Consider the following 18,191-nt stretch of genomic DNA (forward strand, 5'->3'; position numbering starts at 1 on the left):
TTCATGCTTTCAAAGACATTTTTAAAAACTATTTTTAAAGCAAAAATATGAATGAATACATTTGTTCGATCCGTTAGTGTTCCTTGATTAAAGCCTTTGGCCCATTTAGCCGCTTGTAGCTAGTTTGCACCCATACGCAATCACTCTTGAGATAATTGTTGTTTTTCCTGGATAATAGTATCAGAACAAAGCCTTTGGTCATCCATCCATTAATGTACTAAATGCATGTTGAACTGCAGTGCACAAACCAATTCTTGTTATGGATCTCTTACAGTGTTGAACAGCAGGAAAAGCTTTCTTTGCATTGATTCAGCTCGTGGGGATGTAGCGAGATCTGGTGTTAAATGGTTTCTGTGTGTGTTTGTGATAGATGTGATGGAAAGAGGAAGCATGCTCCTTCCCATTGTTGGTGGTAATAACCTTTTCAAGTTCATAATCTCTGCGTTTTTTTAGAAGGAGAGAAGTCCGCAGTGCCGTACCCAGGCATGGGGAGAATAAACCCATCTCCTCGTTTCTATGGTAACACACCATGTCTGCAGAATGGGTGTGATTCAGGCATGCAGGGCTCAGGCTGCGTTTGCACACGCACGCGCACACAGCAGTACAATTAGTCCCCTGTTAAAGCTGTGCCGACAGCGGAACTTGTGCTTGGATTGATAGATGGGAAAGAGTAGTAGGGAGGTGTGTGTGTTGGGGGGCCTGGTTTAACAGACAGGGCTCCTGTGAGACAGAAACACTGCAGCCTTATAACCTTTCCACTGAAACCGTTTTACACCAAACGTACACCTATTTACTGTAAGAGCACATGTACTATTTATGTTAGCACGGCCCTGGCCATTTGCAGCTGTGTGTGTATGTGTATGTGTGTGTGTGTGTGAGAGTCATCTACCAGGCTGATGGATCAGCAGAATATTATCTCTGTTGTCAGCAGACGTCCATTCAGCCCACATGTAGCTTAAGGCAATAGAGCAGGATGCAGAACTCAGAATAATTTAGGTTTTACATTTCTGCCTCATGATTTTACCTTTCAAGAACTAATGTCTGAACAATACAGGGGGGGGGGGGGGTGAGGAAGATCAATATTTGTTAAAGTAGAGCAGCTTAATAAACCTCAACAGAGCTCATTCAAAGACTTTATTGCTCTGCTCACATATACGTAAAGTCTCATGTCCAATACCACATCTATTTGCACAACATGTATTGAATGAGTAAATTGCGTTTCACAAGCTCCTCTTGAAGCAAGGCGTTGTTCTATCAGTCTGTCTAAATGTCTCTGTGGGATGGAAGATGAGCTAGTGTTGAGGAGCTGTGAATCCTGGCGGAATCAATAATACAGCAATATAGTGTCAGGATAGGGGGATGGGGGGGAGGAAAAATGTTGAGAAGAGGAGGAAGAGAGGAGGCGGCAGCTCAGCCCTGCGTGCCTGGAGTGAGAAGTATTGGAATCAAAGCTGCAGCTCTCTCTTCCTCTCAGTCCTCGCTCCCCCCTTCTTTTTTTCATGATTTTTTTGACTGGCTTTGCCCCATTCCACACGCGTGAATTAAATATACGATGGTGAATATTGGAGTAACACAGTGACTGAGCCAGAGACCTTTCTGCTGTCACAGCTACACTGAAGCTTACCATTTGAAAACTGTGTGAACGTGTGTGTGCATGTGCATGCCTGTTAGTGTTTGTAGCATATGGCCGTGACATGATCAGTGCGGTGGCTGGTCTCCCTCTGCAGTGTCCATCATGTTTTATGTATGAGAGCTAAGCCTTCACAAGCTAATCCAAGAGGCATATGAGTATACTGTAGTCTTAGCATTTATTAGCATGCAGCTAATCCTCAAAGCATGTTATTACCCACATCTTTTAAAATACAGTCCTATGCACTATTAGACTTCCATCCAATCATGCATTTCGTCTCCATGATACAACTATCACTGGTTAGACTTACACGTTTAGTTTGCAGCTATTGGATTGGTTTTTATTGGTAACCCCCTTTTGTTTTAGCGATTTTCTTCTATCTCCATCTCCCTAAGAAGTCAGAGCATTACAGTTTGTAACTGGTGATTTAATTTTCCTCTCCATAAGGCGTAAAATATAGACGTTGCGCTGTATACCACTGCACAATAGGTGGAAGACATAAAGCAGTGACGGTGCCATGCTCTGCAGGAAAGACACAGCAGCACTCTGAACACCTATCAACAAGCTAGTCTACACTAGCCTTTTAGTGCTGCAATCTATATTTTAACTGTTAAAAAGTCAGACTAAAAATGAGAGAAAATGCATCAGAAGCTCATGATGCCCTGTTTTTTCCAGAAAGCTCCAAGCTTACAACCGGGCAGATCAGAGGAACACAGACTATGAAGGAGCAGTTCAATTGACCTTTGAAAAGGGAAGGAAAGGAAAGAAAAGTGGCACTGAATAGGCATAGTGTTGCACCAAGCTCATGGCACAGTACAGATCATTCCTTTGCAAACTCTTAAACTGATAACCTGCACTCAAGCTAAGCCTCGACTGTAATTTAGCCCTGGAACTTGACTAAATACTTGACTCCCTAGCGGTGTGAGCCTATTGTGATACATTGAATGTGAATATGTGGGTGGTATGAAAAGAGAAAAAGATTGACAGGAAAGAAGCACAGCCTGAAGTGTCACGCTTGCACGGCAAACACATGCTGAAGGGGACAGGTGTGTGTATGTGTTGATGGGAAGCGGTGGTCAAAAGTGGGACAGGTGGTTGTTGGGAAGGAGAGAAAGCATGAATGTTCAAACTTAAGATCCAGTTGGTGTTCTTTTTCTCTGTGCAGACGAATCATTTTCTAGCAAAGAGCACAATTAGCAGTTTGCACAAGCCTGCAAGATGTGTACAAACAACACTCTTCTTCTAGTGTCATCGTCAAATCTGTTTCTCTCTGAAATTAATATAAGACACAACTTGGGAGACAATCTAAGACTGTCGGGTATTAGGCTGACTCTAGGATCTTTAGTTTTCTTGGTGATGCAGCTGTTGGTTTCTTTGCCCTTTTTAAAGTCTTGGGTGATTCTGTCCAAAGCGGCTGTCACAAGTTCTACATGTGGATTGGCTTTCAGTCACATCAAAAGCCTCTGTGAGACACCGACTGTGGCTATCTGAGTTACGCCCATTATTCAGTCTGACGTTTGTTGAGTCAATTAGTCTGTTGGGTCATTTTTAACTGGAACTGCATGATGCAGTATCAGTCATCATTAGTTTCAGGGTTACCATATAATATTCTAAAAAGTATTATCAGTATTGTTTTCGCCATCAGCATATTTGCTGATGTCTATGTATTTATAAAACATTTGGTTGGTATTTATACTGCTTTACAGATAACAGTGAAGACCAATATAAGCCACTGTGAATACAAGATCTGAAATGCATATCCGAAAGGGTAATAGTCTCATCCATTTATTTTTGAGAGGTTTGTAAATGGCACACCATCATAACACACCATAACCTCTCTCCCTGCACGTATGGGGCATACACCGGTGTAAACAGAGATGAACAGACGGGGCAAATGGTGTTAGTGCTTTCATCACCATGACAGAAAAACCATGGCAGCCATGCTCCTAACCTAATAACTGTGACTGACCATCCGTGCGACCTAAACTTTGACCTTCACCTCAGGTCATAGAGGCTTCTCTGCGTATTTGCGTGGGTATAAAAGCATGAGTCTGATCCTCATGATGTTGGTCTCCTCTTGAATACATTTAATCAGCACCTATGATACAGATTTGTTTTTTTATATGAACATAGATAAATTTAGGTACTTTTCCATTGTCAGAGTCTGTAAGACCGTGTGCTACTATCTGCTAAGAACCAGATGTGAGTGAGGCGCTGGAAATCTACCTCCCCATTCTCCCCGTCTTCCTCTGTAAACCAGTTGTTTCTGTCGCTGCATCAAATCAAACAGCCAACAAAGGTTTAAATGACGAGAGGCGCCAGTGGCCTTTTCTGCAAGCTCTGATAAGGAGGATATATCTGAAGTTGTGTTTGCAACTGTACTGAATAAATTTCCTTTGACATGGAGAATTTATGACGCTGTTATGGTTATGGTTCTCCAAACAACACGCACATTGTGTACAAACACTGGCACGTCTTGAAGAAAACCTTGGAAGAAAGAATGCAAAGTGGACATTTTATTAAAATGACAGCCTAATTGTTAGGAAACATATGTGCTTAGAAAACATGTTCAAACGTTTTCATGATGTAGTGAACATGGTAATATTTACCATATGGTTGTAATTATCATTTTAGGGGCTCTCCATCCTACATTTATTCATTTAAGGTGAGGTGTTGCTTCTCAAGAACAGCTCCACATCTTCCTACAGATTAGTGAGAAACAAAATAATCACAGATGTGTCTCTATTTTTAACCAATCAAAACCACCAGATGAGTCAGATCTCATGCCCCCCTTTACCTCCACGATGAGGTAATGCAATATGTATAGGGCAGATGGTTACGGCCGGGAACCCCTTACTTACATAAGCCTCTTTGTCATGACATCAGCAGTAACCTGCATAGAATAGTCAAGCTGGCGGGTCAGATGAGCTCAAACTATACTCTGCCATCAGGTGGACATGAAATATTCAAGTTGGCTGACCTTCATGTCCTTTCTGCTTGAAGAAACCAGCCTTTCCTTCCAACACAACCGTGGTTTGGAGTTGGTTTATACTGCTGTAAAGGTTAGGACTGCAAAAATAGTTTGGCAGGCTGTCGATGAGTCATAGCCTCCATGTAGGATTTTATAATGCACCATCATACCAAACAGTCATCCTATTTAAGTAAATGCACTGTGCTTCATGTCAGTGAGGGAAAATATTAGGTAATATAATTATGTAAAGACATGAATGAAAGTAATTTGTTGTTGCACGTAGCTTGTTTGTGCACTATTGCAGTGCCCGCGATTTGATGATTGGAGATGAACCAAAACATCAACACTAATATACTATTTACCCGCTGTGGGCCTGTATATGTGAGTATCTACATATCATTGCATGTGTCTGCATGAGCGCTGTAAACTGCAGCTTATGCTTTCATTTTGGTTTCCATGATTGACATGTGAATGGAGGGGGGGCCCTGCGGCAAAACCCACACCAGCAATTTAACCCACATAAATACCACTGTCACTTGAGTTATCTCACACACACACACACACACACACACACACACACACACACACACACACACACACACACACACACACACACACACACACACACACACACACACACACACACACACACACACACACACACACACACACACACACACACACACACACACACACACACACACACACACACACACACACACACACACGCGCGCGGATGGATATGTGTGATTGGATATGATATTACAGTCATATACCTCCTTCATGTCATACTCAGACCCCCAAGGATCCATGTTCTAGGGTTTATATTCTCACTGAAGTGCCGCGTTATCTCAAATGGGGACGTAAACTAGAAATGTTGCACCCTTGGCTCATCTTATAGCAAGCTCATATTTGGAGTAACATTAAGACAATAAAGTTATTTCATTAGTGGTTGAATCTTTCATTGACATGTTGTTTCAGCACACTCCTAGTGACACAGTCCAACACCCAAAAACTAATTTGAATAATTAAATCAAGTTATTTGGGCACTGTAAGATGTTCATATACATAATTCTTTTGAAATGCAAAATAGTGATCTCTCTTCCTGACTTTCTTTTTTATGTATTTGTGTAACAGGAGACTCTGCAGCAGCTGGTGATGATGCCTTTACCAAACGTGCTGGTGTTGGGCCGAAACCCTCTGTCTGGTAAGTGTCAATGTACTGATCAATACAACCACATTATTGTACAGACACAGTGTATTGTACAACAAGTGTTCCTATCTGCTTCAAGACATTCCCCTAGTCGAACCGCATGAGCAGCAAACGCATATACAGTTCACAAGGAGGACACATGCAATTTTGCAGTGCTTTTCTCACCTAATTAGAAAGCAACAGTAGACCACTTTCTAATTATACATTCCTTTTGATGTTTCAAGTGACTGTGACTTTCTCCCTGACTGTAGATTTCATTTTTCTTTTCTTTGTTTCTCCATATGCTCGATAATGAGCTGCCCATTTGACCGTCATTCATAACCCACAGCTTTAACAATTGGACTGGATGGCAGAATTAAAAGGGACTTAACAGAACAAATTGAACAATGCTGATGTATTGTTGCGGTGATGGGAAATTACAATGCCAGATTCATGGTTGGTTGGTTTCAAGGACTCATTTACACTATATAACACTTCAAAAGGCTAATGAAACTTTTGAAAACTGTTATTGATGCAAAAATGCTTTGGGACACTGTGTGGTCACTTTAATGTTAAAAGTATTGTTTATTAGAAGACACATTCGGAACATTTAAAGATAGATTCCTTTAACAGCGCTTGCTGCAATTTGTTCAGAAAGGAAAAGAGGGATGGCAGATTTAGAGAACATTTAAGTGCAAGTCTCATACAGTGGAATCAACCAAATTACTTAAAACCACCGTCTTCTGACAGCACATTTAATAAATACTTTCATACAGCTCTCAAATAATGGGATTAAAAGGAGATATTTCTCATGGGTGACTATACGATACATTTGGGGAACAAAACAGGAAAAAGCAGTATTTCAATGTAATTGCTAAGAGTTGGCAGAATTATGCCACCTAGCATTAGTCAAATTGATTGCTTCAATTTGCTATCCAGTGACGATGTTGAGCCTGGCTATAAAACACTGTTAATAGCACATAATAGCATCAACATGTCCTTTTACAAGAACAGTTAAATGTGAACCACAGAGTAAAAATTCTTTGCCATGGCTTAATGGAGATCTAGGAAAAAGGATAAAAGAAGGCAGGTCACATCTGTATACTTCACCTGAAGTGTTAAATGTATTTAACCGTTCTGCAGCAAAGCTTCGACCTATGAACTCAGCCATTTGATCTATCTGAGCGGCTTGACCCCTGTAGCCCCGAACCCTACTTGATTTCCCAATGTGACCTTGATGAAGCCACTGAGGTGATAAAATAACTAGTAACAGTCCATCCTTTAAGATTACGGTGTGCCGGTTATGGAAATAAAGGGATGGTATGGATGAAAGGATGAAAGGAGAACTCTCTGTCTGTGTGGATCAACGATTTGCACAATAGCCCCCACTGCAAAACAACTACAAGGGCATTGCATATGTTGCTTTTGTTTTGGAAAAGCTTGTCTGCACACAGTTTGATAGCCTTTGTCTCTTCTCATGAAATCATCAGCTCCTCAGAGACAATTGTTTCCAGGTTCGGCCGACAGAGCCTGTTGAAGGATATCTGTACCTTTTTTTTTTTTTTTTAAAGCAGACAAAATGGCTTTTAAATCCCTGTCCTCCCTCAGCTGCCTTTGTCACACTTTCACCACAATCATTTCTGCAATTTGAGGGTTTTCATCACTTTTCAATGGTCACAGTAACCTTTTAATTTCCATACGCCCCACGGGCATGAAGGGTAAATAAACTAACCATAACAGAAACAAAACAGAGCACTCACTGCAGCCTGTTTCATGCAGGGATAACTTGGTTCTTGATTTACCTTTGGAGGTAAAAAAAAAAATCCACTTATACCACTTCCTTGCAACATCAACAGTACAAACTTTTTTAAAACAGTAATTCTAAGTATTTGTTCATAACAACCATCGGCAGCATCCCAATAACTCTTAACTCAGTGCTGCTTGACATTATAACCAAGTCTAGTCATTGTGAAGCCAAAAGGGATTATTTTATGAACAGAACTCCTAAAACGTCTACTGTTTGAATTTCACAGCAGTAAATTTCTGAAAGTAGTCCAGCCCTACAGCCTTACACAACAGCCTTGTACTTGTCTGAAGTGAATATTAAATGAATACTAAAGTGGACTCAACGAAGACAGGAGTGGAAGGCAGCTCAGGGCAAGTGGACGAGAGCAGGCAGAAAGCATTAGACGGCATTCCTCAAGGTTTCTTTTTGCCCTTTACCCTCTGGTTTGTCAGATAATCAGTCAGTCAGTCCGTCAGACCAGCGGTGGCTGTGGAGTCTGGCTCTCTGGCTCAGCCGCTGCCAGCTGAAAGTCATTGGCCATGTGGCTTTTATTATGCTCTCATTGGGGGGCAGGGGACAACTCTGCGTGTGTGTGAGTGCGTGCACATGTATGTTTAGTTGGTGGATGGGGGAGGGGGCCGTCTTTAAAACTGTGAACAGTGGGAACGCACTGTAGTACACCCCCCAGGCTGTGATTTACCTCACTGCCTCATATATACATGCACAGTGGCACACACGCACACAACCCTGTTTATTTAGTCTGTCTGTTTCTGCTCCGATCTTCTGAAAACTTAAGCCTTTCCCCTCAAAATGTGTTTGTGACTATCTGCTTTGCTCTCTCTCATGTGTTTGCTGGTCTGTAGCTGCCTCACTCAAGTTCTTTGCGGTTATTTATTTGCGTTATCATTGTTGCATAAATTCAGTTTTCAACAGTGATTGACTACAAAAGCATTATATCCTCTCTCCAATAACCCTACTGAAGGAAAACATTTACACAGTTGGCAGTTTGCCTTATACAAATCGCAGATGCAGTCTAGATTTTTGTTTATCTGCTATAAATATAAATACATTGTATGAATAACAAATGAAAACATAAATGAAATGACCTAAATGAACAGAACTACTTTTAACATTAGAAGCAACAGGAAAGACAACTGTTGACAGCTGACAGAAAGCATTAACTGAGGGGTGTGTGTGTGCGTATGTGTGTGTGTGTGTGTGTGTGTGTGCGTGTGAAGCAGTAGCTTTTTAAGCCGAAAAACAGCAGTCCTGACTTATTTCTCAACTGAACAGTGGTCCATGTGTGTAGGTTTGATGTGTTTATACAGTGTTGTGGTGTCTAGTGTCTGCATAAGAAAAATAGAATAGACACAATTGTCGGCCTTAAGTGCTATGTTGACTTTGAAAGTTATGGGACTAAAACAATGGAGATAAACAAGAGAAGGTGCCAATTTGACCGATATGTGCTTCATCATTTTCTTTTCTTATGATCATCTTTAGCCGGTCCAGTGCTCCTTGTGTAACAGACAGTGTAGCGTGCACTGTTGCTCATGACATTGACCTCAGCTCCGGGCTGCAATAATCTGAAAATAAGGTTCAGCCAACTCTCTCCTCTGCTACAGTGAGATGGTCTGAATATAAGCTGGCATGCTGTCAAAGCAATATCAGATTGCTTGTACCAAGCTTGATTGTTTCACCACTGATGTGCAAGTCATCGGGCCCTGAATGACTCTATTCATCATGGCAGAAGAGAGGCTTGTAGCAATCTATTGCACATCAGCCACGCATTTATTTTTCTTCCTATTCACTCACATCCTCGCTCACAGATTAACAATGGCACTGCAGCAAGAAGGGTTAGTCACTGTCCGTATGACCTCTTGTTTCCTGATAGGATGATAAAGCAGGGAGGAAGGACACGCGGTGAAAAGGGAAGCCTAGATGAGTGAATGCAAACACTTGGGAGGTGCAGATGACTTGTAACAATGATGAAGGAAGGAAGGAAGGAAGGGCGGGTGGATGCATGTTACAGACAATATATGTATGATGAAGTGAGTGTGTAAGAAGGGAGGGAGAAAAGATGCGGCTAGTAGAGAGATGGTAGGGCCTCCTTGAAGCCTCCTTGCTGCTGCTGTTGCTGCTGGAGGGAGATTTCTCTTTTCTATTTTCAACCTTGCCACTTTGCCTTCCCGCTGCTCTCTTTCTCTCTCTCTGCTTTCTCTATTTCTATATCCCATGTGTTTGTGTTGCTTCTCCTCTTTTGTCTCTTTTCCTTTTATCTCACCCTGTTACCATTTCTCCCTCTTGCTCCCCCACCCTGGATGTATGAATTATTTATCGTATGAGGGTCCTTATCCTTTCTGCGTTGCTTGAGTCGATTTGCTGAGCTAAATCCCTTCCCTGAATAGAACAGGTTCCTATGGCTATAATAGTGTACTATATAGCCCTCAGGCTGTGAGAATGAAGTTTTTTTTTTATCTACTGTCGCCCTTCTAGGCCCAAATTTGCTCCTATTCTCTCTATATGCTTAATATTGCTTCTCATATCATTCTTATACAGTACATAACTAAGAATTGTCTAGTATTGACTATGCACAAAAGAGTGACATCCTCTTGATCATTTATGTCTGGGTGCTGCTGGGTAAAATCAGTCCTCTGCAGATGTAGTTACTTAATAAAGTTCGTTTTGGCTGTTGCAGGATCGGGACATCCTTAATGTGCAGGTATGCTTGAAGAGAACTAATTTGAGCGCGGTTGCTGGATAAAACTATAAACATTTGCCTTCCACAGTGGTCAGACATCAGATGTATGGTAAAAATCCATCATAGAGAGGAGTGAGATACGATCATTTTTTAAATGGGGATAATGGTTTTATATTCAGCCATTCATAGTGTTACACTTGGTTGTTCATACAAAAGATGAGGGTGTTAGTTAGTCATTGTCGGATTGTCTGCTTTGGAAAGTTACAGAAATTGCCAGACACAGCCCCAATGTCCCAGAGGTCTAAGGGAAGAGAGTTTCAGATGCTGTTTGACCATTTGACAAACACTTCTGTTGGAGTATCCTGATGCCTTTACCCGTACATGCTGCATTACAGCACTCATCTAGACCTTTTGAACAAAGATGTTCTACCCAACAGTTGGAAAGTTTTTTTTCCCTGAGGCCTAGAAAAACAAAATTCACCATATTTTCTAGGCTGCAGTACAGAACAAATATAATTACAGCTGAATTTCCATATCATGATTGAAATGTCCAAACATTGGCATTAGAGTTAATATCAGTATATCAACAGTGAAATCACACACAGAGGAAAAATGCTTCTGCATAACCTCAGTTTTCCACCACGTGTAAGGCAAAATAACCTGCTGTGACATCAGGGATTGGGCCGTGGCCAACAGTACAGAGTTTCTGTCCAGAGAGCAGTGCAGCAGGTTTCTATCCCTTATCCGTTATTGGTTTGTCCTTTAAACTCCTGTCTTGGGCCTATGATCAAGTAATAATTGAGTATAATGACTTAAATAGTGATCTCACAGTTAAAAGATGATGATTGAACCTACCACAGCATGACCACATGAAGGTTTTGATCGCTCAATAACACATTGATTTGTGTGCCTCTATTGATTCAAGAGGAACGAGAGAAAGGCGATTGATCAGGTTGTCAGGAGGGTTCTGTAAAATTGATGGGTACATCCACGGTTTTGGCATACTGAGCGTTCCCAAAGGAACAGCTTGGTCGTCTGCCGCTCTCTAAATTGTTGTTACGCAGACAGTCTGTTGCCTTTCTCCAGCATTTGCAATATTTTTTTTGAGAAGTAGTTTTATTCATTTGAATAATTCGAAGAGTCCCACAAAGAAGTCATTAATCAAACTCGTCTTCCTGTATGCCTGTTTAGCTGTTCCTGCTGTGCTAATTGGCCCATTACACTAAAAGGCAAACAGACCACCCTACACAGAAAACATGCTGTCACTAACCTGGATTTATTATTATTATTAGAGCCGGACCGTGTAAGCCCTCACTGCCCCCTGGGCCACACGATGAGTGAGCTTATCGCACACTTACATGCGCTGCTCCAAATAAGGAAAACACACAATCCAAGCTTTGGCACACAACTTATACCATACCACTTAGTAAGTGTAACAGACACCTGGTTTACAATTCAGTCACACAGATGAGTCAGGTCTGAGTATGCTAGCAGCTGTTTGTGGGTCTCAGCCCTTTCTGACAATATGTCCTGACTTGTGGAAGAGAACTGGAAGTTCATCCTGCCAGCTCTCGACACTGTGGAAAACACTGCGGCACTCTTACTAGAGTAGGGGTTTTATTAGGGGGAAAGTGTAACAACCTAAGAATGTATTTCATTGGTAAGCCCAAGTAAATGTAGGATAAATGGACGATTTTTCCAAGGTTAGTTTAGACTAGTGTTTTTGACGTGATAATACATTTTCGCAAGAACAGGCAGATGAGTAAGACCACATCATAGGAGTCACCTGATATAACGCAGATCATTTCATAACTCTAATTGGAAAAAATGAAGATGTTCTACTACAACACACATGTTTACAAATTAATTTAATATTAATAGAAATAGTTTCCATGCACATCCTCCAGCAGCATGTGACTTATTCAGGTTACTCGCAGCTCAAGGACAGTGAACGTCCGATAGATAGTGGGTCTCGAGCACATAGTCCTGTTAGTTATCACCCTCCATCAATCACCAGATCTCTCATTTTGCAGTGGAGTGCTTGAGGCAAATGTTTCTACTGCCATGAATAAAACATCTATCAATAGAATTTATTCATTAACCTCTGTGTGTTGTTACTCCTTAAACCACAGAAGCTAATAAAACCGAACATTAAACAAGACAAAACAGAAACAATAGTGGTTGCAAAGTGTTTGGTGTTTGGTTGTTGACGGCCATTTTGTTTGGTGTCTCATGCAGACCTACTTTATGAGTATTTTACTGTAATCTCACCTCTCTAATCTTTATGTTCTTTTTTCTTTAGAGCAAGGTCTGGATGAGATGAAAAAACTGTTGCTGCTGTTACTAGGATGTGCTGTCCAGGTAAGAGCACAGTCACATACATGTATGTCATTCATGTTTCATGGAGCAGAAACCGAGCAAGTTCAAAAGAGACAGCTATAAAACTTTTGAGACATTTTGTGTCTGCGATACATGAGTCAGAATATCAATACTATAAAGAATGTGGAAATGGGATCTTCAACTGAGCTTTTTAGTCATCTTGTAGCAATTTAATACCAAAGCCAGTCCCTGTTTGGTTCAGCCTCCCTTGATTACAGCTATTTTCTCCCTTTGATAAAATGAATGAACTCCAACTCTTTTGTACAGCTAATGCTTTGTAATAAATGGGGTAGCAGACCTTTCCTGTCTCATGACAAAGCCCCATTCAGTTCTTACCCACTGCATTTCAAACACACATGCAGGCATCAACCTTTCACCAGCTCTATTGTTTTAGCAAAAGTACACTACAGTTGCATTTATGTGAGTAACTGTGACTTAATATGCTGTCTACGTCAAGCTTGCATTAAGCACAGCAGTACCTGATGCTGAGTAAGAATTAGCACACAATAAAAAAAAGAGCTTTCATCTGCAGTTCTAATCTCCTCTTCTGCCAACAAGAGAGGCAAATGATCTCTGTTTGGTCCAGAAGATAAAGTTGCGTTTGAAGACTAGACTACTTTCCTTGCTTCCTGGAAACATGTATATCAGATCAGATTCTGCCTTGTGTCCGAAATGTTGCTCTACTAACCTCCAGTTGACCCCCTAAGCCACCTAACTCTCTGACGTCTGAAAACATTTGTTTCACTCTCTCCATCCCTCTTACCTCTGTTTACAGTGCGAGAAGAAGGAAGAGTACATTGAGTGTATCCAGACTCTGGACTTTGACACCAAAGCTGCCATAGCATCCCACATCCAAGAGGTATTTATCTTCCATCATAAATAAAGTCATAGGGCGTACTCACACTGTCCATTTGTACCGTGCCCCGTGCTTTAGGGTACTTGTTCCCCCTCCCTCCCTTGGTTATACATCATCACCCCTCGAAGATTAGTTTTGTCTGACTGTTTTTTGAACATTTCATCTGACCAAATCTGCAGTAAACACTCCTCCTCCACATCAGAACACTGCAAATCATTCGGCGGCATCTTTGTTGCGGGGAACAGACGCATAAATAGACATCAGGACCGCTTTCAGTGCTCACGCTTGTGCTCACGCTCGTGCTTGTACACGTGCGCATGCTCGTACACGTGTATCCATGCTTTACGAAAGCCCACCTCTCCCAAACGGGCCACGGCCGGCAAGCGTGCCGTACCTGGGCGCGGTACAGTTGTACTCGCACGGGTCAAACCAACTAGACTTTAGCCGTGAATCGCGCCTTCGCACGGTACGAATAGGCAGTGTGAGTGCGCCCATAGAGTGTGATCTTGTCCTAGTCTGTATGTAAAGTGTCTTGAGATAACTTTTGTTCTGATTTGGCACTATAAATTAAATTGAATTTCATTGAATTGATGATATAATGTTGGCGATTTTAGGTGACTCATAATCAGGAGAATGTAGTGGACATGCAGTGGTTGGAAAGTGGAGAAATGCCTTCTGAGGACCTGGACAACCTTTCCCGAAACCTGGCTTTCCACCTCAAGCGCCTGGTGGATGAGAGAGACACACAGCTGGAGGTAATATCATTTATATAAAGTGCGTGTTGTGCAACATAAGCCAAACAGCAATGAACAAGTACAATAGACAAGGCAGGAAACTAGGAAATTGTGGTACATTTTGTGTGTTTTATTTATTTCTAAATTATGGGCCACTAGTCTGGGTGATGTGGAAACTTTTCCCTTTTTTGCCGTTACCACAAGAGAGCAGCCTCAGGAAGGAAGGGTTGAAACTGTTAACTGTCTCATGGATGGAGGGTGTGTGTGTGTGTGTGTGTGTGTGTGTGTGTGTTTTTTACTTCGAGTGTATGCGTCATTAAATTAGTTTCCAACCCATAGGGAGCAGATGCCCACAACTGATATAGCCAATCTTTGTGTGTGTGTGTATCAGGGGTTCTAATAGCCTCCAGATTATCACTGTGAAGTCCAGCCGCTCTCAATTAAAAGCCCATTTCCTGTCACAGGCAGTAGATCAAAATAGGCTGTGTGTGGGACTGTGGATGTACTTTTTGCCCTTTTGCCTGTGTTCTAGTTTTGGGTGGTGGAGTTGCTTTGGGTGAATCCATGAATCTACTCTCCTCCTCTAGTCCATGCTAGCATGATCGTTGAATCCTACTTCTAACTTTCCTATAACAGGACATAGAAACACTGGTTATTTTTGTACAGGTTCCCCTAAAAAGAGATTCAAAAGTGCATTTTTTTCTGTCAGTCCAGCTTTGAGGAGTCAAATGTGAACTGACACAGACTGAGTTCTATTAATGGGCTCTAGTACTCATCTACACTAACTGTCCATTGTTTTTTCCTCTTTCCATGCAGACTATAGTGGAGTTAACCCAGGAGAGAGACTGTGTGCAGCTGTCTCCACTGACTCCCTGTCCGACTCTGTCCCCCGGTGACTCCCCCAGCATGAGGAGGACCGAAAGCCGACAGCACCTCTCTGTTGAGTTGGCTGATGCCAAGGCCAAGATCAGACGCCTTCGACAGGAACTGTGAGTGCTATCACTTATCAGCTAGTTACAAAAATACTGAACTTGGGCAAAGAGGACATAATGCAGAAAAACAGGAACTATACCTCTGAAATTAGACATAGACAGGCTCAAGAAATACAAACAAAAAGGTTGCTGGAACTAGTCCGTAAACTGTTGACCTGAACCCTGTTTGCTACTCTAGTTCCTATTTTTGCTTATTTTACTGTCATCTGTTTCAGGAACTCAAAGTCCCAGATCATTATTTGAAAGTGTATGGACCCAATGGTTTTGACTTAGTTGTCTTTAAACTTTTTATTTATTTATTATTTTAAGTTCCCTGGTGGATTTTAAACTAGGGACATTGCTGTTAACCTTCAAGCCACAGGGGCGTCTGTTTTGGCATAGTTATTTCATTGGGTGGAGTTTTTTGTAGTTTGTAGACTTGATTGGTTAAATCTTTTTTAATTAAACATAATTAAAACACAACAAATCAGGAAGGTATCAAAGTTCAAGGTTATAGAAAGGCAACAATTTAAACAGAATGCTTGTCCCCATCAGGGTCCTGAGGGGAGCTCACGATGAGTGAATGCTCTTAGTTGTTATTGAGAGTTTTAATTACTGCATTCAAGCCAACAGTGACAATGCAAAGAGGAAGAGCCATGGAGACCAGCAATCCATTTCCTCCCGACATTACATCTCTATTACTCACATGAGTAATAGACTGTAGTGATGTCATACTGCACCACACACACGCACACGTGTCAACCCGCTCTCACAAACCTTGGTGAGGCCTTTTAAATTCTGCCTATGAATAATAGAGCTTCCTTTTTAAAGTGCCATAATCCCATGCCAGACAAAAGGTTAATGGTCAACACAGACCAGAAGAAAGGGAGCACTTTTCTGATGAGGGGAAGTATTTAAATGTTGCACAAACATCTAATCTAACAGACTGGCTGGCTCCTTGTGTTGATAGTGATAGTGCTTTAACAGAAACTGTTGTAAGAAGGTTTAATAGGTGTTGGGTACTTCACAGTCTATCCCTCATGTTTACAATGTTTTCAAGATTAAATCCCCACAGATACATCACTCACAGTGATTTCACGTCGGATAACATGCAGTTCCTACTTCTAGGGTATCATTTGCATGCCTGAGTGGATCTGATTTACAGACAGGATCTCCCCCCTGTCTTCTTTGCATTTAGCCCTCGCAATTGCCATTGTCTATTAGACAAATAAGAATTATGGCTCCTCAATGATTGTGTAACTCAGAATGGAGTGCAGGTCACCCAGAGAGAAAAGCATCTCTAAACTCATTCATTGTGGTTCTCATGCTGAAAGGGACTGACATTCATCATTGTAGACATCTCCCTTATACTTCCTTGACCTACATTATGACGATTTCTTCAGTAGACCTATTAGGGCTGCAGAACAACGGCCGACAGGCCAATGAGTTATTTGTTTGTTTGTTGCTATGGTATTGTTTACTTGTTACTTTGATGGGCCACACAGGGGACAAAAAGGGCTTTAAGTCAGTCCGAGCTGATGGAGTCTGGTCACATGGTTGCAGTTTCTTCTCCAAAGGCAGAGGAGAAGTGTTTGTTGTGTCTGAGCGCATGCACACGCACAGATATTGTCTCTGCATACAAATGTAGATGTGTGTGTCTACTGTGTGGTCTTGCGTGTTTCTGTGGAGACCAGGTCAGAGCCGGGGGTATGGTTCAGTGTTCCCACAGTGGTCTGTTTGTTTAATGTTGCTGTTAAAGCTACTGTGTCTGGGGGCTGCTTTTCTTCCTACGGTTAAAGCTCAGATACGTTTATAACTAAGAAACACATTTAGAGTCATATTTAGAGCTGCTATTTCTCACTGAGTCTCTACCCAGTTCCTTTTTATAAACAATTTTAGTTTACTTTCATTCTCCTGTCTCCCAAAAGTCTCCTATAAGCTTAAATATAGATATTAGGTTTGTTTCAGCACAGTCAGGGATATTTCAGTATCATGAAGGTAGGATTTATAGCAGGACTGTACTAGTTTAGCGTAGAGTATCTAGAAATCAGCAGCTGAGTGTAAATGTACAATTTAGACTGACTTCGAAAATCCAGATAGAAAATGCATAAATAAGTGGAGTTGTTTATATTTGAAATATGACAGAATTTATTACAAAACAGCAATCTGACTCATTAATGAAAACTGAAACCTATTTTTAAAAACTATTGTAGGCAAATCTTCACCCATTTTTACTGTTACTAATGTAAAGAGTTTGTGGTCAACCAGCGAATACAGCTTTGATTGACAGTAGATCATTAACTGCTTATGATTTTTTTTCTTTACTGAGAAGTATTGGCACATCCCACTGGTCACTGACATACAGCCATTGTTACGAAACATTACAAAATATTCCAGAGGAAATGTTTGGTAATGTTTATCACCAAAGCTTTGTTTACATGCACTGCACATGTGTACGTGTGTGGTATATTGTGTAGAACATTGCGAGCCGCTTCCAGGTGATGGTAATATGTTTACTTTTGGGGTGGTATTCAATAGCTTACAACAGCATTTATTGTTTGTAACTTCCTTGATGTTTATGTACACGTTTTTTAAAAATACTTTTTGTTGGTTCCCAGAAACGTTAGGACAAGATTTAGGGTTAGAAAAATATTAAGATTAGGATAAGGAGAATACCAGTTAGACTTGTAGCAGACTAGGAATAAAGGTTGCCTTTGTTTCTTAGCTATTCGAACATAGCAGTGCATACAAGTGTTTGTGTCTGTGCTTGCGCAGATGCAGCACGTGTTAAACCATTAACATAAGCAACAGAGCCAGCTGCATCCATAATATGAGCCCAGGCTAATCTGCCATGCTAGAGTTGACAGGTGTTTGTGATTTGGCAAAGGGGAGTTGCGGGGTGGACTGGGAGGGGCTGCAGGAGTTGGAGGGGGTTAACTGATGAAACAAAAACAGAGAAGGGTAAAGGAACGTC

At 41.4% G+C, this 18,191-nt stretch overlaps 1 protein-coding gene across 1 annotated transcript in view; it reads left to right on the forward strand.

Moving 5' to 3' along the window:
* The window catches only part of ccdc88ab (coiled-coil domain containing 88Ab), a 64,792-nt gene that overhangs the window by 20,276 nt on the left and 26,325 nt on the right, over positions 1 to 18,191 (forward strand). The window contains exons 4-8 of the mRNA XM_083923089.1: positions 5,739 to 5,808; positions 12,580 to 12,638; positions 13,432 to 13,515; positions 14,127 to 14,267; positions 15,063 to 15,235. Coding sequence (XP_083779215.1) covers positions 5,739 to 5,808; positions 12,580 to 12,638; positions 13,432 to 13,515; positions 14,127 to 14,267; positions 15,063 to 15,235 — 527 coding nt within the window. The remainder of the gene's footprint in view (positions 1 to 5,738; positions 5,809 to 12,579; positions 12,639 to 13,431; positions 13,516 to 14,126; positions 14,268 to 15,062; positions 15,236 to 18,191) is intronic.

Source organism: Echiichthys vipera, assembly GCF_963691815.1.
Source record: "Echiichthys vipera genome assembly, chromosome: 11".
Taxonomy (NCBI): domain Eukaryota; kingdom Metazoa; phylum Chordata; class Actinopteri; order Perciformes; family Trachinidae; genus Echiichthys; species Echiichthys vipera.